The 27,298-nt window shown below is 33.4% G+C and overlaps 1 protein-coding gene across 1 annotated transcript in view; it reads right to left on the bottom strand.

Annotated features, from left to right (window-relative positions):
* Positions 1–27,065, bottom strand: part of GNAT3 (G protein subunit alpha transducin 3) — a 76,390-nt gene extending 49,325 nt beyond the window's left edge. The window contains exon 1 of the mRNA XM_001364423.3: positions 26,948–27,065. Within this exon, the coding sequence (XP_001364460.1) occupies positions 26,948–27,065 (118 nt within the window). The remainder of the gene's footprint in view (positions 1–26,947) is intronic.
* Between the last annotated feature and the right edge of the window lie 233 nt (positions 27,066–27,298).

Here is a 27,298-nt window from a genome sequence, read left to right as displayed (position 1 = left end):
CTTTTAAACCCTTACTTTCCATCTTATCACCAGTACTGTGTATTGGTTTCAAGGCAGAAGAATGGTAAGGGCTAGGCAATGGGGGTCAAGTGACTTGAGCAGGGTCACACAGCTAGGAAGTATCTGAGGACAAATTTGAACCCAAGACCACCTGTTTCTGAGCTTGGCTCTCAATCCACTAAGCTACCCAGCTTCCCCCTCGATTAATTTCTAATGGACTACTGAGGAGAATATCTAGGAAGATAACCCACAAAATGTATTCCTAACTTGTGATATAATATTAGTATAGAATCTCTTGTGTATCATAAATGATCAATTTATGTTACTTAAAGTCTTAGAAAATTGGCTGGTATATTCAAAGGTTAATTGACTTGTACAAGGTCATACACCCGACATATGTGAGACAGAAACTTAAATTAAGATCTTTCTTACTCTCAAGTTGGTCCTCAGTCCACTGGGCAATTCTTTTCCTCAAAGTTTTATAACAAAATATTAGATTTTGATTCTAATGTTAATTTGATTATTTTAAGAGGAACTAAATAAATATATATGTTTTATTAAAATTCAGAATTTCTGGTCTATCTTGATACCCTGAAAATTTAAATGTCACAGTTCATTTTTGGTAAACTCTATTTAAAGCAATGATTTTGACTAAGGAGGTTTATGTGTTCCACTAAATTCAGGAACATTGATAGATCCTCACTTTAACTCAGGGTCTTAGCTTACCAATTTTATGTGATAATTAATTAAAAACAATGACAATAAAATAAATTTTGTTCAAGATATGATTTTAGACAAATCTAAGTATTTTCAAAGTGGTTGATTTTTTTCATAACCTTTGAAAATAGGGATTTTCTTAAGTAGTTTTACTTTATTTAGTTCATCTGAAAAGGTTTTGGTAAAACACCCGTCTCCAAAATAATGTTTATTTTAAAAAGAATTATAGAATTCTTAGGTGAAGTATTAATGAATCAATTTACTTACTTTGCCAATGAGAAAAAATGTGACTCAGAGGCTTTCGATGATTTTCTTAAGTTCACACAGCTAACTTGTTCAAGTAAAAATGTTTTCTCACTCTCAATCCATTCTCTATGCATGGCAACAAAGAATGATTTCTCACATTTATTTAATGATTTTCTGAAATTAAAAAAATATTGTTTTAAACCCTTCCATCTTCCCACAGAATAATAATTAGCTTTATACAGTGTTTTCTACTTTGAAAGGAAGTCCATTTTGCCTTCTGGAACATTGTATTTGTGATCTCTCATTCATGTAGAAGGTGTCAGGACTTGCAGGATTAACTGTTTCTTTGAATACTCAGTTGCTTCTTTCTGAATACAGGCTGCATTTTTCTTCCATGTGGGAACTCTGGATTTGGGCTTTGGAACTCTTGGGATTTTTCCTTTTGGAGTTGTTTTGTGGGATTATTGGTGGAATCATTCTATCTTCACTTTCTTATTCTAATAGGTCTGGGAAGTTTTCATGTATGATGTATTTTAACACTAGTACCAACAATTTTTTAATCATAATTATCAGGGAGCCCAGTTATTTTTTAAATGATCTCTTCTTAACTGATTTTCCTGATCTGTTGCTTTTAATATCATGTGTTTTACATTTAATTTTATCTTCCCTGAATATTTATTGCTTTCTCATGGATTTATTGATTTCTGTTTAGTCTCTTCTAGTTTTCAGAGTTCATTTTATGAATAAGGTTTACCATCTCTCTTTTTATTCTCCTTTTTGTTTATTCCAGGGCTTTCATTTATTTTCCTTTTGAATTTCTTGATTCGCTTTTTTCTAGGCATTTATGTAGTCATTATTGGAAAATTTCTTGTTTGTTTTTCAGTTATTTCTATATTTACAATAATTTTTATACTGGTCAGGTTTTTTTTTTTAATTTACTAATCTTAGTAATTTAAGTCCCTTAATTAGTTTTCTATAGGACAACCTTCATATTCCACAATATTTTATTGAATGTCTTCTGTATGATATTTCTTAAATTTAAGTAGATACATCTAGGTATGGTTAATTTCAGTCTTTTTTGTGGGGAATCTGAATTTTATCAGGCTTGTCTATATATACATACTTTCTGCATTTATTGGAAAGAACACGACTCTGCTTTACTTTTAGGTGAAACAGCTAACTTTCTTTGATCTCACCCTGAATTTCACAAGTTTCTTTACTGAACACTTGGAGTTAAGCCCTCTTGGATCTTTGAGTTTTATGGCACTGGGTCTTTGTGGTCCTCTTTGCTATCTCAGGAAAGAAAGATAAAAAACTCAAGTTTCTAGACCTGGGCTGAGATCTCTTTCACTGAGTTGGCCAGCACATGTTGAATAGTAAACCTGACCACTGCCTGTTGATTCTCCAGTAAGATTCCAAGTTCCTCACTACGGGTCTTTCTTAACATCCTGAGGCATTATGACCACCTTGGAAATTTCATTCCTTTTGCCTGAGCACATGTGCCCCTTCTTTTGTAACTCTGGTATTTACTTCGCTTACAGTATCCCTTTCTTAATATCCATTGATTTTGGTACAGTTTTTGGGGTGAAAGACTATAGTTCCTCAACAGATTTCTTGATTATCATTTGGTCTGCCTTGTATCTCAGTATTTTGCTTCAGTAGATATGAGCTAGTTCCCCACTATTCAGAAAATCATCTTTTCAGGAAATCCTTCAGCAATATTTTATTGAATGTCTCATGAGAGGTTCTTAAATTTAGGTCAATGCAGCTAAGAATAGTTAATTTCAATATTTGGGGAATCTGAAATGTACCAGGTTTATTTATACAGACCTATTTTCTGAATTTCTTGGAAAGAATAAAACTCTGAGAATGTATCTCTTCCCTGTGATCTCTACTGCTGGGTAGACTGGAGAATCATTTGACTCTGGGAATTCTGAGTTGTAATTCTGAGTCAAATCAGTAAATATTTCTTAATTGTGTATTATATTCCAAGCCAAGTCCTAAGTGCTGGGAATGCAAACATAAGCAGAAAGAGAGTGCCTGCCTTCAAGGGATTTACCTTCTAATGGAGAACAATAAAAGGGAAAAAGAAGATAAAAAAGTAGTCTGGGGCCATAAAGTTCAGAGAATCAGGAATAGAGGAAGTCTGGAGAAGAATGAAGACATGGCTGGACTGGGCATGTTCCTTAAAATGGAATTCCTGAAAGGAACTGAACAATTAAAGCAAAGAGGCAGAGATGTGGAATTTAATTCCAGATGAGAAGATCAGGCATGAAGTGCGATAACAAGGTAAGGGGGCACCTTTGGCATAGTAGAAAAAGTGTCAGCTTCCTGGGCTTTCCTTAAACTGAAAGTTCTGGAATAACTGAGCACAGTGGGTTATAGTGGCAATGTATTCCCAGGCCAGGAGTCCCACACTGAGATCATTTCCAATATGTGGAACCTTTCTGAGCCCAGGATGCCCAAGGAAGCATAAATCTGCCCAGGTTGGTAACACAGAGCAACTTAAAGCCTGTGTCTTGATTAGTATTGGGATAGGGTCCTCTCAGGCAAGCATCTACGCTTCATATTAGTAGGCCATGCTCTCATTGGCTGTGTATTCTTTAACAACAGCCTTGATTTTGCAAAAGTTATACTTATAGGCAATTCTTTCCCTGAGCTTCCATCTCCTTATCTGTAAAATAAAATGCTTGACTAGTGGATCCTTTTATTCCCCCAGAAAAAAATAGGATACAATTTATTCAAAAAGGATTAAAATTTAATGTTTTTATGTCTCAGAAAGTTAAGGTTAGTGCACCAGCAACAACATTAGAAAATACTTTTTCTTGCCTTCTGAACATGATTTCTTAGTTATTAATAAAACTAAAAGCATTTATTTTATGGTCACATTAAAGAGTGAGGAGTCACATATGCATCACTTGCTTTTAGTGCAGTGAATGGGTGGCAACTTTTGTCAAGTCCTGAGATTCTCAAAGGGAAAGACTACTTTATATCCATCTCTACCATCACATTCTTTTCCATTAGGAGAAGAAAAAGAAAAAAACAAACCTTTTTATATAGTTGTCATGTATTTTACAAAAAAAATAAACATACGTTTGACATACAGTATTTTTAAAATATGTAAAACTAAAAATTAATGAAATTTAAAGTGAAAATTCAAGTATAAGTTAAATGTTTCAGGGAATTGTTTTAATTTCCTACTGGATAAGTTGTCAGTCTTTGACATTAAGAAGAGCTGTAGCATTTTTATTTAAAGGACAGAGTTGCAAATTATCCTCCATTGCAAGACCAGCAATGTTCATGACAACATATGGTTTCCTTTTTTAAGTTAGTAGTCCAAAGAATGGGTTGTTCTGGGCCACAATATCAGTCAAGAAGAGAACACAGGTCACCAACAAGCATGATGCCCAGTTTAAAGGATGAAATAGTCCTTAAACAAGTACCATTTTGTTCATTTCCAAAGAGCAATCAGCTATTCTTTTGAATGGCAGATTGCTACACTCATTGTGACATCTGAAAAAGGCAAATAAATCTTCACCATATTCTATTTTTTTGGCCTTTCAATATCATATACTCACGTACACATACATGTACCAACACTAGTTAGTTGTATCTGGTAGTTTAGCTGTAAGTAACATGGTGGTGTATAATTAATATCTGTATCCTAAAACTACAATTCCCAGCAGCCCACTCTCCTCCTCACCTTAAGTGCTAACACAGGGAGAATAAAAATTTGGTGTAGCCCCACCTCTTGCTCTCTTCTCTTCCTGTCAGGGTTTTGGAGGAGTGAGCTTTTTAAACAGGCAAAAAAAAATTAGTCATGTGGTCTTATTTTGTTAGATAATTGCTTTTATTTTCCTTTAATTGTAGTGATTATTAATAAACTTTTAAAAATATGATTCTTAGAGTTGCTGGACATTAATTTAAATCTTAAAGTGGTATGAAACTAATAGTCATATTGGAAACTCCAAGACAAAGAAAACTCTTAAAGTGCCTTATGAAGCATGGAGGTGGAAATCACACTCAATATAGCCTATGTAGCAAACCTACTTTTTTCAATACACTTCTTTGAAAATAAATCTTCTTGAGCAGAACCAGGAGAACATTGTACACAGAGACTAATACACTGTGGTATAATCGAACATAATGGACTTCTCCATTAGTGGCGGTGTAATGTCCCTGAACAACTTGCAGGGATCCAGGAGAAAAAAACACCATTCATAAGCAAAGGATAAACTATGGGAGTGGAAACACCGAGGAAAAGCAACTGCCTGAATACAGAGGTTGAGGGGACATGACAGAGGACAGACTCTAAATGAACACTCTAGTGCAAATACTATCAACAAAGCAATGGGTTCAAATCAAGAAAACATCTAATGCCCAGTGGACTTACGCGTTGGCTATGGGGGGAGGGGGGGAGGAAAAGAAAATGATCTTTAACGAATAATGCTTGGAAATGATCAAATAAAATATATTAAAAAAAAAAAAGAAAATAAATCTTCTTAAAGGGCACAAATATTTCTCACTTACCCATAACACAATCCAATAATCCCAGCAGATAACTGCAGGGAGTTTTTAATGTATATGAAATTCTCTTCAAGGGGAAAAAAATTAAAAGGCATCCAGAAAGACCTTGCTCAAAATCAATTATTTTAATTTTCTCTTTGAAGAAGTAGTGTATTTAATAATATCATCAAAAGGTAAATCCTAAGAAAAGTCATGTTTCCAAAAGACATATTAATTTGTAATCTGTGATTCCATTTTGAAATTATTTCAGAGAGAAAATGACAGCTTTTCTTCTCCATTATAATCATAGCGCCCATTCAAAATTACATTTCCATTCTTGTAGCATTAGATCATGTTACTACACCAAATATAGCTGCTAAACAACATGTTCACATATACCTAAGGATGTCCTGAGATACCCTCTGAGGTTCTGCCAAATATGAAGGCATTACTAAAGAGATGTTCCTGGGTCAGAGAACGTAGAACATTCCAGCACTGCATGAATTTATCATGTTCACTGACATGCTTTTCCCCAGCTATTAGATTTTGTACCACAAATTTATTTTTTAAAGACTTCAAAAGTAAATAGATATAATGTAGGAATTTTCACTCCAATTTCCATGTAGATAAATTGAAAATTACTTCTGAAACCATGATACATCTTTGTGTCTGTTTCTATTTCTTTCTGCTTCTTACTTTGTCTCTCTTTGTCTCTCTGTGACTGTCTAGCTCTGAACCTGACTCACAGTCTGTCTCTCTCTCTATATACATATACATGCTAAAAACAAGCATAGCTATGTGTATATATGTATGTATGTATAAACATGTATACATACCTGAATATATGTTTTTTGAATTTATAAATATATATATATATATTTCAGTATTCTGCTTGTATTGGGTAAACATACCTCTTTAATACCAGAAGGGTCAAGAGTTTTAGCTAACTTAAATTTTTAAAATATATACATTTGTAATATAATTTACTATGATTTCTCTTATTTGTGCAAATGGGATTTCAATCTTCTAAATCAAATCATTGCAAGAAGGTATTATAATTTTTCTTTAAATAATTTTTCAAACAATTTCTATTTAATTTCATTCAGAGATTTAAAAACAATTATTGCATCAATCGATGCAACTTGGTCCTTGTAGGTAAAATTCTAGTCCTTTAACATGGACAGGAGGGCAAATCTGTAGAGAAAAGAGACAAAACATCTTTCAACATGATGTAGTGGAAAGAGTACTGGATTGGGAATCAGAAGTACTTGCTTCATTTCCTGAATCTGGTACTAATTAGCTCTTTGCCTTTCAGCAGGCTATTTAACTTTACAGTTTCCTACTTTCCTCTCATAGAAAATGAGGGCACTGTACCAAACATTTTCAAAAGTCTCTTCCAGATCAAAATTTCTATGAGAATTTTGTGAAGATCTTGGATAAAATACTAAATTTTCAAAAAATAATCTATTATTCATGGAATCTAATAATTTGTGATCCTGTTTCATTTTTTTTTTTTGTAAATTGGAATAATTAGACCTTTCAGAGCATTATATGTAATTACTCATGCAGAGATTAAGGTCTTCCTCTAGGGAATCTCTGATTTCATCAATGTAGGGAATTCTAACATCTAGAATTTCCTTTACCAGTAAAGATCAGCACATTCTTTTCAATTTATAGTCTTAGAAATGCATCAGGACACTGAAAGTATAAGTGACTCATTCAAGATCTCATGGGTAATATGTGTCACCGGCTATCTATACTTCATGTCACGTGCCACATACCATTAAAATATTCAACAGTTTTCAGTGTTTGAAACATCCAATATATTTAAAAATTATTTTACCACTTGGATAGCTTAGAATAGTTTTATAATTTTAAAAGCACAAAGTCATTCTTCAGAATTAAAAACCCAATAGGTATTGATATTTTAATAAATGCTAATGGCAAAGTGAGAAATTCTTAATTTTTCATGCAGACATTTTTCATCATGAAGGGTTTTTTTATCTTTTCTTTTGCTTTCTGATTTTTTTTTATTTTCAAAGGAAAAAGAGGGATTGCCTGGATTATTTGAAAAATGGACTAATTCTTTAAATTTCCTATGTTAATAATATATTTTTAGAATTGGCAGTGACCTTTTCCCTCCTTTTAAACGCTCAGGAGTAAAGTCAGACAACTTCTCATGTGGAATTGTGAAGAATACTTCAGGAAGCAGAACAAGTCCTACTGTTATCTAGATTTAGTGTAAGTAGTCCTTTTACTATATACATGGATCAGATAGCAGCCTTCCTGTAACTTAAGCTCCATGGTTCCACTTCAGTTTTATAGAGCCATACAGGATACGTATAATTACTCTTTCACATTGAATTTCTTCAAATATTTTGAGCCATCTCATGCCTTTTCCAAGTCTTTTCTAAGTTTATGTTATTGTTTAGTCATTTTTCAGCCAGTGTCTGATTTTTCATGACACCATTTGGGGTTTTCTTGGCAAAGATACTGGAGTTGTTTGCCTTTTCTTTGTGCAGTTTATTTTACTGATGAGGAAATTGAGAAAACAGGGTTAACTGACTTGCCTATGATCACACAGCTGGTGTCTTAGGCTCAATTTGAACTCAGGAAGTTGAGTATTCCTGACTCCAGGTCAAGCACTCTTGTTTACTCTTCCACCTAATTTCCCCATAGTATATATAACTAGTTTGAACTAAATAGTATTATAAGATAAATAAAGCACTAGTTAATTCAATAAAATATCAATCAAATACTTATTTGAATTCCTTGTAAAATAAATAAAAATAGTCACACTCTATCTGGTATGCAACCTAGTTCGCATATCCCCATTTCTTTCCATCAACTGGAATTTTGGAAATCTCAAATTTGCCCCATCCCCTGATAACTCACCCAGTGGGAAGTGCAGGACTGACCATTTCAGACTGAACTAGAGACCTTCAAGTACTTAATGACCTCAGTTTAGGTGGGATTAGTAGATATTGTCAAATGTTAAGTACCCTTTTTTGTCTTAATAGTTTCTCCCATTGTATTAAAGTCCTCTCCCATGTAGTCCAGCCCTTTCCTTTGTATTCATTATAAAGTATCAGTTTCTCCCTGATAATCTTGTCTTGGACTTCTCATTTCCTTGTAGTCATGGTAAAGCCAATCAGTCATTCTTCCCTGTCCTTAGTTCTCCAACAGGTACATGAGATCCCCAAGTTCTATTATTCTTTAGAGAATCATCTTGCAGGTGGTGATTCTCACAGAGATCCTGTTCCCAGGGTCCCAGATCCTTTGACTAGGTCGTGTAGTAGCTGATTATTGAACACTATCTCTTTCCTGATTAATGACTTGATTTTATCAATAATTTTAAATCCATAATTATTCATCAAGTTTCCTATAATTTCCAAATCAAATAAATATATTTTTGGCATTTTAAGTCATGAATCTTAGTCAATTATTGACAAGTGGAGGGCTTAAGTATTTAACCTTCATATCAAGTCCTGACACAAAGAAATTGGTTTAATTTAGGAGGTATCTTTTAAATTTGTAACACGTTTATGCCCTCACAACATGAAACCCTGGGATCTATATCATCTACATTATTTTTTTCTTTTTGCACAATCCCTCTGGGCTAATAAGATAGTAAACTTAGGAAAATTTTACACAATAAGATAAAAGAAACATCATATACAGGGACTCCAGATAGAAAAACAAAACAAAAACCAACTTCTTCCACATTTCACAGGGTTTCATAAACTTTTTTTCTGATATACGTGTATGTAAATTATTTTAGGTCACTATTGAGTTGACTTTCATGGGCAAACTTCAACTTCCATACCCTACAAGTCTACAAGTCTCCCACTACAAATGATATGAAATTTAAATTTCCTCCTTTATGACATGTCATGGGGACTCATTTTTTTTTTATGAATTCTCTCTCCTCTTCCAGTCATAACTTCCATGGTTCTTTGCTTTATAAATATTTCTTCTCCCTCAGGGATTTACCATTCAACTCTTGTTCTTCACCATCAGTTAGTGCTAAATGCCCTCTACCTCTAAGTATATTCTGGGGTCTCCAGTGAAATTTATTCCAGATCCATTTGCATCTATATTGGGAATGTGTCTCAGTCCATTCAATTCATTCACCTTCTTTTGTGTTTCCCCTCAAGAACTCTGTTAATCGGAAGTTGCCTTTTTCTTGCACATAGGACCCAGACCTAATACATAAATGAAGTTGAGGAGACTTACCAACCTCTTCTCAAAATCTGCTATATGGAAACACTCATATACCTAACAAATAAACACTGCATCCCCCCAGAGAAAAAGAAAAAACTCATTCACATTAGAGATGTCCTGCTTAGGTAAGAGTGAGCTATTTAATCAACATTGCTGAGAAGTTGGTGGCAATCATACCCATAGTCTGTCTATATGCTCATTTATTATTTTTTTGTGCTTTTCTTTAATGAAGAGAAAACATTTTTTCAACTGTTATATCACACTCATTTTAAACTGCCAACTAAGCTCCCAGATCTTTTTCATTTTATTAGTCTATTGAGATAATTTTGTTTCTAAATTCTATTTACTGAACACATTTGCTATCCTCTATAGCTTTATATCATCTACACATTTATTTTATATTTTCTATGGCTTAGTTCAAGCCATTCCATCTATGCAATCAAACGTTGAACAGGGCAGAGACACAAAAAGACTCACTGGCCATCCCGGTAGCATCAAAGATTTTCCGCTATATTGATAACAAGTCAATGTTAAACATTCTTTATTTAACTGGCTGTCATGAATGATGTTTAGCAATAGGCTAAATACCCAAATAAAATGCAAACTAACTTCCACATACTTTTATTTATTTTGAACATTCAATTCAAATTAATAAATATTTATGCTAGATAACATAAAGATAAAGGCAGGCTTGATTCATTTCCCTAAGAAGCTTGCTGGCTTCTTGGAGGAAACATATATGTACAAATAATAATAAAACAAGGCAGAATACAATGTCCTAAGAGATCCAATGAAAGTGATATGATAAATTTGAGAATGAAATTACTTTTAACAAGTGTTGGGAAATATGTGAAATTTCATGAAGGAGATGGCACCTAATTTTGACCATAGCAGAATACTAGTAGACCCACAGTTAGTACCATTTGAACTGAAATTTTCCAAGTTCCATGTCTTTAAAAATACAAAGCAAAAGTGAACAATTGATGTGAGTTTACAAGCTAATTCAGAGCAGACAGATGGAACTGTTTTTGTTCTTTTAGTTCTCTTCTCTGAGGATTTAGCCAGGCATGGCCCCATTCCCAATTTGTAAACACATTTTAAATTTCTTTTTTAAAGAGTTGTGAAAGATGATCTATTTACATAGCCAAAGCCAGGCAAATCAATAAGTAATCAGTAGTCTGATCTCTCATTGAAGTATTGACTTCAAAACCAACATATCCAAGAGAAAACATTTTTCCCTCCAGGTAAAATCAAACAAACCCCACAAAAGCAAAGAAAGATAAACCAGTTTCTAGGGGAAATGATTTTTATATCATCCTCTGTGAGTCAATAGCTGGAACAAATGAGTTTGAGAGCAAAAGTGGCCAAATGGGTTCAGCTCCCTCGTTGGCTGTTGTTGACAGAGCTGGATAAGAACTTAATCATTCCATTTGATAGACTAGCTCTATTTCGATCAGATGATAAAAATAAAGTTTGGAATTGGCTTTTATGTCAGTCAAGTGGAAATTGATATGGATATTTTCTTTTTCAATGTCCATTTGTTAGCATGTTGACATAGACTATGTCCAAAAGAGCAAAGTGTAGCAAAGAGTTGAGCAATAATCTTGTGAGTTTGATTAAGGCAAAAGGTCAAAATGAAGCATTCCCAAACCACTTCCTCATCTGAATTATTTGCAAGGGCAGCTGGATGGTGCAGTGGACAGACTCATCTTCTTGAGTTCAAATTTGACTGCAAAGACTTATTAGCTGTTTGTCATTGGGCAAGTCACTTAACCCCATTGACCTCAGTTTCCTCATCTATAAAATGATCTGGAGAAGGAAAAGGTGAAATACTCCAACATATTTGCCCTTTCCAGGACACCACAGCTGCATCTCAATCTCAAAATAAGATGATAGATCAGATAAGCTCTAAATAGAGCTGAGATATTTTTTTCATTTTGGAATACTAGACACCAGACACATTTCGAGATTTCCAGAGGAAACCTTAAGTAAAACCAGTTTACCTAATAAACTAGGTAAAAGCAAGCAAGCAAGCAACTGAATGAATGAATGTGCGTGTATGTGTGTATGTGTTAGAAGCTTTAAAAATTTCAAGCAACCTGGTATATCTAAGCTGAGAGCTTTGGATCTAAACTATGGATTACATATTGGTTTGGGATCTTTATCTGCCATGCAAATGGTATGCTCTTTATCCACCAATATACAGTTTTAGAAACTACTTTCACCAAATGAATTCATCTGTATCCTGGTCTCAAAATGTCTCTTAATGAGCCTTTCTGAACTTATAAAATATAGTCATTAGAGAACAGACACAATGAATCACTGAGTCTATATTCAAAAGCTTTTCTACTTGGCAGAACCTATCAGAACTTGTGTTCAGATGACATTAAACAATATAATCAACATTATTCACTTACATATATTTATATATACACATATGCATACATACATATAATATCAATATTTGGAAACATTTGAGATAAGCATTTGGAAACTACAAAATTAAACCTAAACATTGGCCATGGGGAAAAGATGGTCCATTCCACAAGGTTGGGCTTAAATCATAGGAATGTTTGTTGTGAGTATCGTATGTTATTGTATGTGAAAGTAACCTATTCTTGAAAATAATTAAATAAATGCCAAGTATTATTAGCAGTTGTCCTATTGATATATTCATTCTACATATAATTTATTGAATGAACAGATTTAACATGTCAGAAGAGGGAGTGATGACTGATAGGCCATTTATTCATTGGTATCTTCATAATGTCAGTCTTTCTGCATAGTTTATGGTATTAGGAAGATTGGGTAAGAGTAGCACAGGATGGGCAGGAATAAATGAGATTAAATTTATATCATGGTAAAAGATGCCTGTATTGATGAGGCCAGAAATCCTTTCAAATGTATGTATATATTAATATTATTCTCTATGCAATGCTTCTTAGAATCTTTACCTCACAAACCTCCTTATTCTAATTTCTCCCTATTAATTTTCTCAGAAAGCTGGTGATTTCCATTTACCCCTTTTGTTGACCCATATAATAATCTGTAAAGCATCGAGTCACAAACAACTTAGTTCAAGCTTTCAGGTGAAACAAACATGCCAAAACATTTTCAATAAAAATATGGAAATTGCTACATAAAATGGTAATCTTTATGTGCTTTATGTGCTTAACAGCATCTATTGAAGTAGACACGATTTTATACCATAATCAATGGAATCCACCTCATCTCAGAATATATTTTGTTAAGCTAATATTGTATAAGTGGCATTGATTAATTTAAGCAAATGAATCAAAACAAACAAAATTTATGCAAAACAGTTCTCTAAATTCCATCATGTTGGTTTTGGAAAACATTATGCCTTTGCCAGTTTGGGTTTAAAAAAATACATTATGCAAAGCTATTTGATGCTGCCATCTGGCATCTTTTGTAAATAATTGCAACTTTGTAAATAATTAGCTTTGCATTTGGAACTTGCAAATATGTATGTTGCAAATAGTCCATTATACCATGGGGAAATTGTGAAAGTCTCCAAACAGTTGACTCTCTGTGCTATTGTCTATCTATTTTGTGCCGAAACAAAGAACAGTTTAAATAAGACTATTAATGTTCAAAAGAAATCTACTAACCAGAATTTGGCAAAAGATTGAAATATTTATGATCTGAGAATAGAAATGAATACTTTTAAAAGAAAATACTGTTTTGAAATTCTGGAAAAAATGATGATTATGGGCTATGAAATTTTGAAAGGAGACTTTAATGTTAATGAGATACTTTTCTTGTTACTCAGGATCAGAAAAAATCCATTATTATTCAAGCATTATTATTAGCAGCGGCTACTAAAGATATAAATTTGTTCAGTGATCTTCTGATGAACATTATTCACTAAGGTATAAATAAGGGATGTATGGTTATCAATCATGTTTTGCCACTGTCATGAAAATCAAAATGGAAGAATGTTCCTCACTAGAGAAATTATGAGATTCTTTATATGCTCCTACTTTCAGATAACATCATCTTCCTTTTAATCAAGCCTCTGACTATTTGTAAAAAATACTCGAATACAGGACTACAATCCCCACGAGCCTTTGCTCCCCTTCCCCAGAATGCCTTGTAATCTCACCTGGGCCGAGATCGAGAAGGTATTTAAGCTGATTCAAAGGCTTTTGAGGGGCTTGGCTTTTTTTTGGACTTCCGTTTTGGAGCAGGCGGTCTCTTGTGTGATGTGAGGTTATTTGGTCTAGGCCTCTGGCCTAGGCACATGTTTCTTACTTGTATATTCTTTAATCTTTAACCTTTAATAAACCTCTAAAAAATATAATACTTCTTGCTGAGAGAAACTAATTTCTACCTGCCTCAGTCTCCCCATATCCCCTAAATTTTAACTGTTACATATTACAGGAGGTTCTCAATGTGATCAGTGTTCACTGAACAGCCCAGCAATCTCTATAAGGTGGGGGTCCTGGGGGAGAGGGCTAAAGTGTTGCAGAATGCTCAGATTACTACATATCCTTGGTTTGACAATGTGGACTGCAGATAGAAAATGCTCTGGGCCCCGTATTGGATATAAGGAGTTGCGTGGACTGAATTGCTTTTGAGAATATATGGTAGCACTTTTAATTATTCTATCTTTCTCCCAATTATAAAAACCCATCTTGTTATGTTACCATTATTCTCCAGTTGATGCTAGATGGCTTCAAATTATGGAACTAGATAATCTATAGGGGAATAGAAAGAACATAAATCCCTAATGGACATAGACCTTGGAGAACATCCAACACATCCCTATAATTCTGAAGTAGAACATACAGATGAAAGTCAAGACGAAAATATATTCCAGCGGAGGTGCTAGGTTTCATGGTAATCTGGTCACAAAAAAGGTCTTCCTCAAAGACACAATAGTTTAGAAAAGTAAATAGCAGCACAATGTACTAAATCATATTAGGTAGATGATTTAAATAGCTTTTAAAGCTAGAAATATTGTTGTTAAAATAAAAATCAACAAAAATTAACTGCATCTTTAAGGAAGAGAGAAATTAGAAATTATGAGGGGTAGTAAGGAGGGAATGCCTTCTGGGGATAGATGATTCCCACCACAAAGTTAGAGAGAAAAGAGATGGAATGTCTTGGGTCAAGGATAGAGCAAAAGGCAGCTCACCTGGAACATAAAGTACAGCTAGAGAATAGTGCTCAATGAAATTAGAAAGATATGTTGGGGCTAGTTTTTCTAGGACTTAAAAAACCCTAGTTTATATGGTAGTAGTTTATCTGATATCCTAGAGGCAATAGGAAACTAATTTGAAAAGGAGTCAAAAGTTAAGATCTGCCCTTAAGAAAAATTATTTTGGCATCAGTGTGGAATGAATTAAAGAAGGGAGAGATTTGAGGTAGGAGATAAATTAAAAGAGTGTTGAAATAATCTAGGTAAAAAGTAATGAGGACTTGTTAACCGGTAGCTAAATGAGAGGAAAGAAGGGGTGAGATGCAAGACATTTTGGGAATGTAGAAACAGCCAGATTTGTCAACTGATTATATATTTGGAGAAAGGCAAAGGAGAGATATTGCTAAGATTCCAAATATGAGCAACCATAAAAATGGAGGTGTTTTAAAAGAAATTGGCAAGTTCTGAAGAGAAGAGGGTTTAGGAAGAATTATAATGAATTCAGTTGTAGATATTTTAAATTTAAGATGTTTTGGGACATCCATTTTAAAATGTCTGATAGGCAATTAGAGATTCAAGAGTGAAGCTTATTGGTGGTGGTTATGAAGTTTATAATGAAAAATAAATTTTTAAAAAGTTTATAATGAAAAATAAAATTTAAAAAAAATTAAAAAGAGGTGAATTTCACTTCTTAGAGCCTAAAAATCCAAAGGAGAATTCCAAAGTTAATAATAGCCCCACTGTAGATAGCATGATGAAGAGAAGGCATTTTACTTATTTGACTACCTATGACTCCCCTGCAACCAGACCTCATTCCTACTCAGTAATCCCATCAATAGACTGACAGTTGGAAGGCTCCAAAGATGTTTCTAATGTCTGAGTATTTTGTAAAAGTAATACATGTTTCCTACAGTGAAAATAGCCAAAAGAGATGTTTATATTTCATTATGCTCAAAGCTGGAGTGGAGTTGTGAGAAAGAGAACAAAAGAGATTAGAAAATGATTCATTTAAAATAAATAAGCATCTATTAAGTGCCTACTATGTCCCAGGTTCTGTGGTTAACCCTGGAGATATAAAGATGAAACAAATACTGAATAAAAAAGTCATTGATCTCAAGGAGTTTATATTCTACTAAAACAAGATAAAAAAACAAAGAAGCCAAAAAGAGTGGGAAGGAACAGGAAATCAATGCCATGAGGATCTTCCACAGTAAATTATATATATATATATATATATATATATACATATATATATATATATATATATATATTTAGTGTCTAGAGTCAGAGAACTTCTACTCAAATCTTGTTTCTGACTCTTACTATCTGTGTGATCTTGGACAAGTCACTTTAAGGCTCACTTTTCTTATCTGCAAAATAAGATGTTTGTACAAGATGATCTCTCAGGCGCCTTTGTGATTGAGAAATATCTCTCCCATGATATTTTTGGGTAGTTATAGTCAATTGGAAAGTTATTGCTTATCCTTTCTTTTCCAAAAGCATCACCCCAAACTGTTAAAGTTGCTTAAATGAAAACTTGTAAGTCTAGTTGGCAGCAAATTTAGAATGTAAATTAAGCGAGGACATTATGTATTCCTTTGACATAGAGATGAAAACAACTGATCCTAACATTCTCAGGGCTACATCCTACCATCAATCATTTTGTTACATTCCTTTAGGCAGGACAATGGAAGGATATGGCCCATAGGTCAGTTACTTGAAGAGAATTTTAATGTATTTATTGTGTGGCCTGAAATTTTTATGAACTATGTAACTTTTAATATGAATAGTTAACATTTACATAGTACTTTATGCTTCACAAAGCTCCTTCTCTTCTTTCCTATCTTTCTTTCTCTCTCTTTCTGTCTTTGAATCTCACAACAACTATCTAGGTATGGCCTATTATTATCTCCATTTTACAGATAAGGAAACTGAGGCCATGATGAATTAAATTATTTTTTTCCAATTGTCATAAAAAAGATTGAAACTTAAAAAAAAAGACTAGGACTGGACACATAAGTTTAGGAGTCATCTACAAAGAGGTACTAGTTAAATGTGATGATATAGTCAGAAGAAAGAAAAGAAAATAAGAACTAGAATGTACCCTTGAGAAAAACCTTTACCTGGTAGGGAAAACTCAACTTTCAGTTAATTTAGAAATAATATTATGGTAGCTATTCTTTTTTTTTTAATCCCTTACCTTCCATCCTGGAGTTAATACTGTGTATCGGCTCCAAGGCAGAAGAGTGGTAAAGGCTAGGCAATGGGGGTCAAGTGACTTGCCCAGGGTCACACCAGATTTGAACCTAAGACCTCCCATCTCTAGACCTGGCTCTCAATCTACTGAGCCACACAGCTGTCCCCTATGGTAGCTATTCTAAGATGAAATTACTGTCTCTAGAAAGCCTTAGAAGCATGACAGATTATATAGCTCATTATACTAAGAAAGTTTGATTTTTTAAAAAAAGTATACTTTTAAAAGAACTTTTCAAATTAAATATACTCCAACAGCTCATGGAATATAATTTTTTTGGTTCAGAAAGTATGGGTATTATACTTAAAAGGCATCGAAATTATGTTTCACAATTCAGCAAAAAATAACTTTATTTTTTCCACAGTACAATGACTAATATTCTATAGACAACTAAACACATTTTTCAACTTATCACTACCTAGTAGTAGGGGGAAAGAGACTTTCTGCATGTTGATGTATTTTTCAGATTTCAAGGTCCAACCCAGGTATCACCTTCTCTAAGAACCTTTCCACCTACCCACCCCACACCTGGAAATTATAACTCCTCCTCAAATTTTCTTACAGTATTTTTTCTGGATGCATCCTTTGCCTTTTCACATTCTATCTTGTATCTTAATTGTTTATATATGCATCATGTGTAAGCTCATGAGGTCAAGAACTATTTATTTGAGTTGGTTATCCCCAGAGCCTAGCTCAACTTCTTGCTCATAGTAGATGTTTAATCAGCGTTTGTGAATTGAATTTGATTTTATTTTTCCCCCCTTTCCAATACCAAGAAGCTAGAAATCATTAGAACATACCAGTCAAAAAAGAATATGAGTTGGGAATAGCAGAACATGAGCTAGGGCTTGGAGCAGCTCTCCATGCTTTGTGCCACTCTTTCTGATTGTTTATACCAGAGGCTTGGGTATGATTCAAGTCAAATCAACTAGCATTTATTAAATACCTATTTTTTGCCAGTCACTATGTTAAATCAGGAACCCTAGAATATAATTAAGATTTCTCATTTTCGTCTAGATGGATAATTCCAAGCAAAGAACAGAGGAGGCTCTTCTCCCTTCTGCCCCTGAGAAATATGTGTTTCTTAGAGCAAAGGGGAATATTTCTCCAAATAATTATCACAATCAGAGGAAGAAGCAAAAATTGTATTATGTAGAGATAGACATAATGATTCAGAATGGAAATTTCAAGATACAGGAAAGTAGAATGTTATTAATCACTCCATTTTTCCTTTTTTTCTGTCTAACACACCATGAAAATTTATGTGCCCTATATGGTCACAAATCAGGCAGAAGTAAATGAAAATTTTGATACTGATTTTTATTGCATTGAGGCAATCCTATAGAGTAAAAATAGTGCTAGACTTGGAATAATGAGAGATCTATGCCTTTAACTCTAAAAAGCTATGTGACCAGATAAGGATTTTTATTCTCTAAAATTGGGGCAATAATATGTTTCTACTATTGTGATGAACAAATGAGATAGAATAACTGGTGGATGCACATATCTAGTTAATTTTTTTTTTACTATCAAGCTTATTTCTATACATTGTGATTATGGCAGAAGAATAAAGAGTCAATTATTTTCCATCTCTTCCATTATTTGCCCCAGAAATGTCCTCTCCAATCTACTGTGATTAGTATTTGGCAACTAATCAAGGCCTTAACATTAGACTATTTGGGAGCATTGTCTATTTAGGGCTCTCTGGACTTAGTGCCCATTCCTTACATTCCCAATTGCATTTTCATGTGCCCCCATAACTGTTTCTAGATCTCCATTTCTATGTACAGCCCTGTATCTAGTAGAAGTTATTGTAATAAACAATGAATTATTTTATAGTTTTAACTTTCCTTAATAATCATACATAAATGTGTGTATAAAATTTTACTCATTTTAATATTTCAGAGCATTAATTTATGAATAGGATATTGGGAGAAATATATTAAAATATATAATTTTAATCAACTAACAACATTTATTAATCACTTTCCAAGTGCTAAACTCTGTGCCTTATTCTGCAAACACTTGGAATTCAGAAGACATTTTCTTTATCCATGTAAGATGTTCAACACAAATATTTGTTGAATAAATGACCAGATCTGCTAATTGCTGTTAAACTAGAAATCTGGTGATTTATTTAGTTATAATTATTTAGCTTTTGAGCTAGAGGTGAGGGAAATTTTGTTTTGTTTTGCTTTTAAGATAGATTCATGATAACTAGAGAAAGATAAAAAGATAAACATTCTAATTGGCATTGCTATAAAACCTAACAGTCCTTTGAAACTATGCTTTTGGTATTTGAGTCATTTAAAAATATTAGATTCATGTTTATAAGCAACAAGTCATATTTTCTGTCATTTTTTTGTTGCACAGAAATTGCTATTTTGGTTACCCTACAGAAGAGGTGTTAATTGTAGAATCTCAGGGAGGAAATGAGCCTCAAATACTTGCTCTAATTCTGTATTCCCCTCCAGAAATCTAGACTCTATAAGGTCTAGTTTGGGAATATTTGAAATTTTGGGTTTGGGTTAAGTGTTCAATATTCTCTGATGAGTTGGTATGAGAAATTCTGTCTCTCTCAATGTACTATAATGGATTCTAGATAATGTTTGTTAAATCTATAGTATCCTGAACAAAATGATATTCTTCTTATCTATAAAATATGATTTCTTTTGACTGGATGGTTTTTGGCATTTTATACCAAGACAATGATTAAATCCCTGAAAACAGCTAAGTAATTCATTGGTAACAAAATATTTAGTGAGTGCTTTCTATGTGTAGGTACTATTCCAAATTAAAGCAAATGTCATCTAATATATTTATGTGAATTTTGTTAACCAGTGAAGTTTGTATTCATTTATATTATTGTCATAATCATGCATGTTATTAATTTGGTTCTGTTTTGTTCACCCTGCAGCTCATCTTATAAATCTTCCCAAATTTCTCTGAATTCTTCATTATTCCTTATGACAATTCATATACCATATTTTTTCTATCAACTATATACTATTATGGTGTTGCTAAAGTATTTATATATAGATTTTTTTCTTGCTATTATTTATCTCCCTCCGGTATATAGATCAGATACATAGACATTGGCTGGGCAAAAGAGTAAAAATGATTTTGTAACTTTCCTTGCATCATTCCAAATTGGATTTAATGGTAAAATCATGGGCTGGTGTGTTTTTGTGTTTGACTTTAGTTCCATATACCCTTCAAAAGTACCGACCTGCCATGCTTCCCAAGTAACAGTTGGCCATTGAAATGTTTTATGACCATGAAGGTCATAGATCTCCTGCATAATCTCATCTGACAAGAGGAAAAATACATTTAGTCCCTAGTATGTGTGTGCATATATCTCTGAATAGCTACAATTAGACTTAAGGTGATGATAGCTCAAGAAACAGTTTGTAAAAATTTAAATGCTAGTAAAAATATACTTGGTAATATATTTGAGAGGTAGGGAATATTGAGAGGCAGAATTTTGGATCAGCGGATTTCAGTGTTGCCAATAATGCGTGTGACCTTGAATAATTCACTGAGTCTTTTGGGGAGTTTATTTCTTCTTCAAGTGAAATGGTTGGATTTGATGATTTCTAGTATCTTTTGTAATTCAAATTCCACAAATCTTTAATATTTGTCATGTATTTCATTAAAGTAATACTTCAATATCTCATCATGGCATGAAGTTGACACTAGGTTCTTAAAGGCAATGCTGATGGATCTTAACTTGAGGCAGGACTTACCATGTTGAAATGCTCAGAGCAAAGATACAGTCATGTAGATATAGTCTAGGACTGACCACATAGGGCATTTTTCCCCTCATATAATACCCTGAATCATGATTCTATTTTCCAAATAACTCAAACAAAATAAATATTTAAAATAAGGGAATTAGATAAGATGCTTCCAAAACTCTAGCAGTCTTCCATTTCTTCATAATTCTGGCAATTTCAGTTTACAAAATGACAAAAATAACCTTAATTACCCTTATATTTACAGATAAAGAAGACCAGAATACCAATGATGAGGGAGGGCATGTGATCCTCCTACTGAAAATCAATACTTGAGAAAATATATGATGTAGTACAGAGTAAAATATGCTTTACTCAGGAAAATAATATATGTGGGGAGCACACAATTTATATTGAAAGAATAAGAAAAGAGAGAAAGACAGAAACAGAGACAGAGAGGAGAGATAGAGACAGAGAGACGCAAAGAATGACCAAGAGGAGAGAGAGAAAGAAAGAAACAAATACAGAGGTAAAGAAACAGAGGCAGAAAGGAGAGAAGGAATGCTATTTTATTTATAATAACTATGGTTGGTCCTAAAGAAAAAGTGAAGAAAAATACTTCTTTTTCTTCTTTTCAGGAGTGGGATGTTACTACATTGGGAACACTGAATAGACCATCAACTTTATTGATGTATTGGTTGCTTTTTCTGAACTCCTTTATTTTCCTTTTCCCTCTTATTCTGTATTACAAAGAATGGCTTCCTGAGTAAGGGGAGGGACCAGCTTCTGCCCAAAATTCAAAGCAGTATAGGCAAAAAGAGAAGCCTCATGCAAAACATATAGGTAGAGTGAAACTCACCAAAAGAACCTTTGGATAAACAATGAATAATTTGATGGCATATATAAGCTTCAAGCAAACAACAACAACAAAAAGTATAAATTCTTTTAAATTTGTCAATTAACCACTGCCTCAAAATCTTACTTTAGAACAATTTGTGTATTTAACATTAAGTATTCTGTTCATTATCTTTGTTCTTGACATGTTATAGTCTTGATTTTTAATCACATGGAATTAGAGATTCAATGGCAGTTACAGGATATTATCAAAATATAAATTTCATGTTTCACATTTACTACCCATCTGTCTTTTGATGAAGAGAGTGACATCTGCTTTATAATACTACATTTAATCTATAAAAGCAGTAAAACAGGACCTGTCTGCAACATAATCCCTTTATTATGAGATAAACTTTTTGATGATTCTTTGAAGGCAAATGTGAAGTTGAGGTTCAATATAATTCTAAATGGTACATGTCCTTTCAAAGTATATCTACAGATCTCAGTGTATGTTGTTGGTGGAGTGTTAGATCTATCCTTTATTTAGATACCTAGATAATAATAAGCTACTAAAGATATTATCAATAAAGCATAGTTTATTAAGAGCATATTACATGCCAGGAAAAATGTGAAGAAGAAAAGAAGATATCAAAAAGCAAAAAAAAAAATACCTGCATTTAAAGAGTTCACATATTAAGTTAGTACATAATATATATTAACAATTACATACAATATAAGACAAGAATAGATGGAAGAGACTTAGTCTCAGAGGAGAAACACTATTGGCTATGGGGAGCAGGAAAAGGGCTCCTATTGAAGATGAGAGTTAAGGGAAGACAAGGAAACTAAGAGATGGTGATGAGGACAAGAAGATTCCAGGCATGGGACCTCGTCCATGAAAAAAGCAAAGGGATTGAAGAGTGGTACATGCAAGGAACAGAAGGTTCTATTCCAGTTGGATCATCATTGAGTTCTTAGAGGCATTTAGAATGCAGGAAGAGTAGAAATAAAGGCAGGAGCCAGTACATGAAGATCTTTAAAGACCAGAAGACTTCATAAAGATATGATATAGGAAAAAATATATTCTCTGGTTAAGTTAATGTGATTTGTAGCAATGAATAGAAGGAAGAGAAAAGTGATGTGATTCACCTTTTATAAATCTGATCATTGGTTCCTCATCCTACATTCAGAAACTTGAAAGAAGAGGTCTAGCAGTGCTCATGAACTATCAGTGGTTCAGTATAAGCATGATGGGGGCAAGTCCAAAAGGTTCTCACAGGAAAATGGTGTGCTGTAATCATGTCTTATATTTAAATGTTATATTTGATGAGAATGTTAATGTAGAGAAGACACCTTACATTGCATAGTTATACCAAATCATATGGAACAGTTAGATCATGAAAATCAGAATATAATTAAAATAACCAGCCAAAGTATGTTAATCATATGACTTATAAACATTTCCTTCACCTTAAGTGATCTCGATCAGTTGCACAATCATGCCTTTGGTGGAACAAAATTGGCAAGAAGGACAAAGTCATCATTAGCAATATTTGTGTCCTACCTCCATCCCTCTCTTACTGCCTTAGGACCTTCCCTCCCCCAACAACAACAACAAAAAGACAAAAACAAACAATTGATGGGCAAAGTAGATTAGGAAATTGTAACACTTTTATGAATTCTCTGTCCAGACTTGACATTGCTTATAATTTTCTTAGAATACTTGGCCGATTTTTTCTTGGCTATAGAAACATGACAAAAAGAACCCAGAATGGATCCTAAGGAGAGGGATATGATATGTCACAATCCATTGTGTTTGGAGTGTATAACCATTACAAATAAAGAATAAAGGAACTTGATTTATTTGGATTAGGAGGAAAAAACTATATCTGATCTATTTTTGTTTGCTCTCCAGCACCAAACATATTTCTCTATACACAGTAAGCACCTGACCAGTGAATTTTAGAAAGAATTTAGAATTTTAGAATTCAGTAGGTGCTTTAAATAAATACTTAGGGTTATAGATTGAAATCTATGCAGGATCTGAAATACAATTAAGTCCAATTAATCATTTTATAGATGAGGAAACTGAGGCCCAGCTAATAAGTTTTGGGGACTGGATTCAAACTCAGGTCTCCCCGACTCCAAGTCCTGGGCTCTAGTCAGTGAGAGAAAGATTGAAGGGTTTTTCAACATTTATTAAGCACTTGCTATGTGGCAGGCACTGTGCTAAGTTCTTTTCAAATATTTCATATCATAATATCAACCACCATAGAAGGAAGGTACTATTATTATTTCCATGTTATAGTTGTAGAAATTGAGGCAGGTATATATTAAATTATTTGCCTGGAGCCATATAATTAGTGTCTAAGGCTAAATTTGCACTCAGCTCTTCCAGACTTTCTCCTTATGGATCACTGCCTTATTGTGGTGGAGTGCTCTGCATAGTTCAATAATCTATGAACTATGCCCTACAGATTTATCCAAGTGGTACAGGTTTTAGTGGAGAATTCTGGCAAAAGGTAATCCCTGGAAAAGGAAATGCATGCAAAGGAAAAGCAAACTACCAAAGTATCTTTGCCAAGAAGAGCCTGGTGTCCCATATGGTTCATGGAGTCCTGAAGAGTTGGACATGACTGAGCAACACATTGACCTTATTATACACAGTGCACTATATCAACTTGCTTTCTCTGCAGCAAAAGATAAAATGTTGACATAATATAATACTTGAATAGACAGATTTTGCCTTCTTGCTTTTTGCTTCTACCCCTCTCACCTGCCACCAAGTAACTAAAATCAAGGTGACGATGATGATTATGATTGTGATAAAAATAAATAGCATTTTGACAGTGCTTCAATGAGTTCAAACTGCTTTACAAATAAATACAATTACAAATACTCTTGGCAAAGTGATTTTCCATTGGTTGCACAGCTAGATTTAGTACTCTAATCACTCTGCCACCCCCTGTTTTTGTTTAGTAGTTTTCAGTTATGTCAGACTCTTTGTGACCCGATTTAGAGTTTTCTTGGCAACTATACTAGATTGGTTTGCCATTTCCTTCTTTAGCTCATTTGACAGATCGAGGAAACTGAGGCAAGCAGGGTTAAGTGACTTTCCCAGGGTCATAGAGCTAGTAAATGCCTGAGGTCAGGTTTGAATTTAGGAAAATGAGTCCCTTTGACTCCTGGTCCCATACTCTATTCACTGTGCCACCTAGTTACCCTTCTGCCATACCAGCTACCTCTAAAAATACCCTGAAAAGAAACAGAAGGATGAGATTGCTGGTATTATAATCTACTCTCTGTGCTTAATGTGTATATGTTTGTGTGTTGGCAATTGTTTTCTCCTTACAGCCTTGTGTCTGCAGCTCACTTTTTCTTCCACAATTAGGCTCATGCTTGCACCTCTCATTAGTATCTCCATTAAGTAGAATGCAAAGTGCTTGAGGGAAGGGACTGAGTCATTTTACTTTCCTAATCCCTCATATAGATACTTTTTTTTCTTGGAAAAGACTTTTAATTTTACCACTGTAATGAACACTATAGTGAGGACAGTTCTTTAACAGCCCAGAAGAGCACCAGTTCTACATCTCTGAGAGGGATACCTAGATTTCCAAGGTGGCAAATGACTTTTCCTGGGATATTGGGCCAGTTGGTGATGGAAGGGGAACTTGAACACAGGTTTTCCTTATTCTTAAGCCAGAATTCTCTCCACCAGTCCAGACTGCCCTTCAGTTAGAATTTAATAAATACCGTAGCCTTGTCCAAGGTAAACCCTTAACAAATATTGTTTGAATGAAGGAAGGAATACAAGCCAATGCTGTAGTAATATTCATGGTCAAGGAATCCATACTGAGATCAAAGGAATGATTTCTTTTACATTATATACCATAGTTTCTATGGATTCCAGGGAGAGTTTAAATTGACCTCATTCCTCAGGAAATAAAATGGAGACAATTATATGTACACACATATGTATAAACATACACATAATAAATAAGCATTTTAGTGTGTAAAATCCCAATTCCCAATTCTAAAGGAAAAATTCAAAGTTTTGCTATCCTAAAATCTCACCAAGGAGTATTATTCTTCTTTATTACCTACTTTTATTATGTATCTTGGGGAGGGATGAATCAACTCTCCTTTGTACATGAGAATTCTAATCTTGGTAACCTTTTCATCATAGATATTTAATGCCAAGAATTTATCACTTGTAACCATTGAAATGAAAAATTCAAGAATCAAGAAAAAAATTACATGGTACAACTCATACAAGCAAGACTTGTTCTTCCTTTCAAAGTCTGGGGAAAATTAAGAATAATGTAATGAATTCTATAAGATGAAAGAATAACTTTGAATAACAGGAATTTAAAATGCATCATTTTTTTCATGCTTTTTGGCTAGTCCTCTGTAAAGATTACCATTGAAACACTCTTCAATTATAAATTTTATAGCATGTGATTAAAGGCATTTTAAAAGATACAAAACTGACTTTAAGTAAAATGTTAGTTATAGTGAAGCATAATTTGGAATGATCAAATAAGATACCAAACATATACTACTTTGTAAATCTTGAAGTGAAATATAAAAGATATCATCATCATCATCATTATTATTATTATGTGAGGTATAGTTCAGTAACAGTAGACTTTTCCCACAAATTCCATTTTCATTAAGGGAATGCATAGTTCTAATAAGTATTTGATTTTTTCTCTATATAATGTGTTGAATAATATCCTAAAAAGGGCATAATTTGAATTATGGATTGTAACACAAATACATACACACACAAACCAAATTCTAACATGTTTATTCCTATGATTATCAACTACCCAAATCTAATGAATAACAAATGAATTGAATGGGTAAATGGTCTCAAAATTAAAATTATTAGAGTGTATTATTAAATTAATAGAAACGTTAACTTTGGCATTGTGAATTTGATATGATTGTGTTTATTTTTGGGCTTTTGCTATTCGCTCAAAAGTTAAAAATTCAAATATGCTTTCTAAACATCCTTAATGGATGTGAGAAAAAAACACATTCAAGTTATTCTAATGTTGCTGTTTTAGCTTTCTAGATAGTTTAGACTGTATTTTAATGAAGTTGCATAAATAAAATAATACAAAGTATTATTTTTCATATTTCACAAAAATACATGATTTGTGTCTCTCCTTTTTGAAAATAAAACCTAGTGAAAACATCACCTTTGAAACTGTTTAAAATATGAAAATTAATCTTAATATGAATTAAGATAAATATTACCCAATAGGAGAAGCTTTACAGTTCGTGCATCTCGCTCTGCATCTTCCTGAAGTTTTTTTTCAAGTTCCTTTGATCTTTTGGCTGATTCCTTACTCTCAGAACTTATTCCACTCCCCATGCTGAATTGTTGGATAGTCAGTTTTTTCTTTTAAAAAATATATATGTATTACAACTAAGAGCACAGCAGTAGGTCAAATGCTCAATGTAAGAAGAGAACTGTGCAGAAGTCCAAAACTGTCTATCCAATTATCTATCTATAGGTTCTGTTTTGACTAAGGAGTTGCTTTCCAATCTGTCACCTGATCCAGGGAATCTGAAGGGGAAATTCATTAGGTTTTCAAATTACAGGGC

This window comes from Monodelphis domestica, chromosome 5 (genome assembly GCF_027887165.1).
Source record: "Monodelphis domestica isolate mMonDom1 chromosome 5, mMonDom1.pri, whole genome shotgun sequence".
NCBI lineage: Eukaryota > Metazoa > Chordata > Mammalia > Didelphimorphia > Didelphidae > Monodelphis > Monodelphis domestica.
The sequence above is the reverse complement of the archived record's forward strand: the minus strand, read 5'-3'. Positions and strand labels throughout refer to the sequence as shown.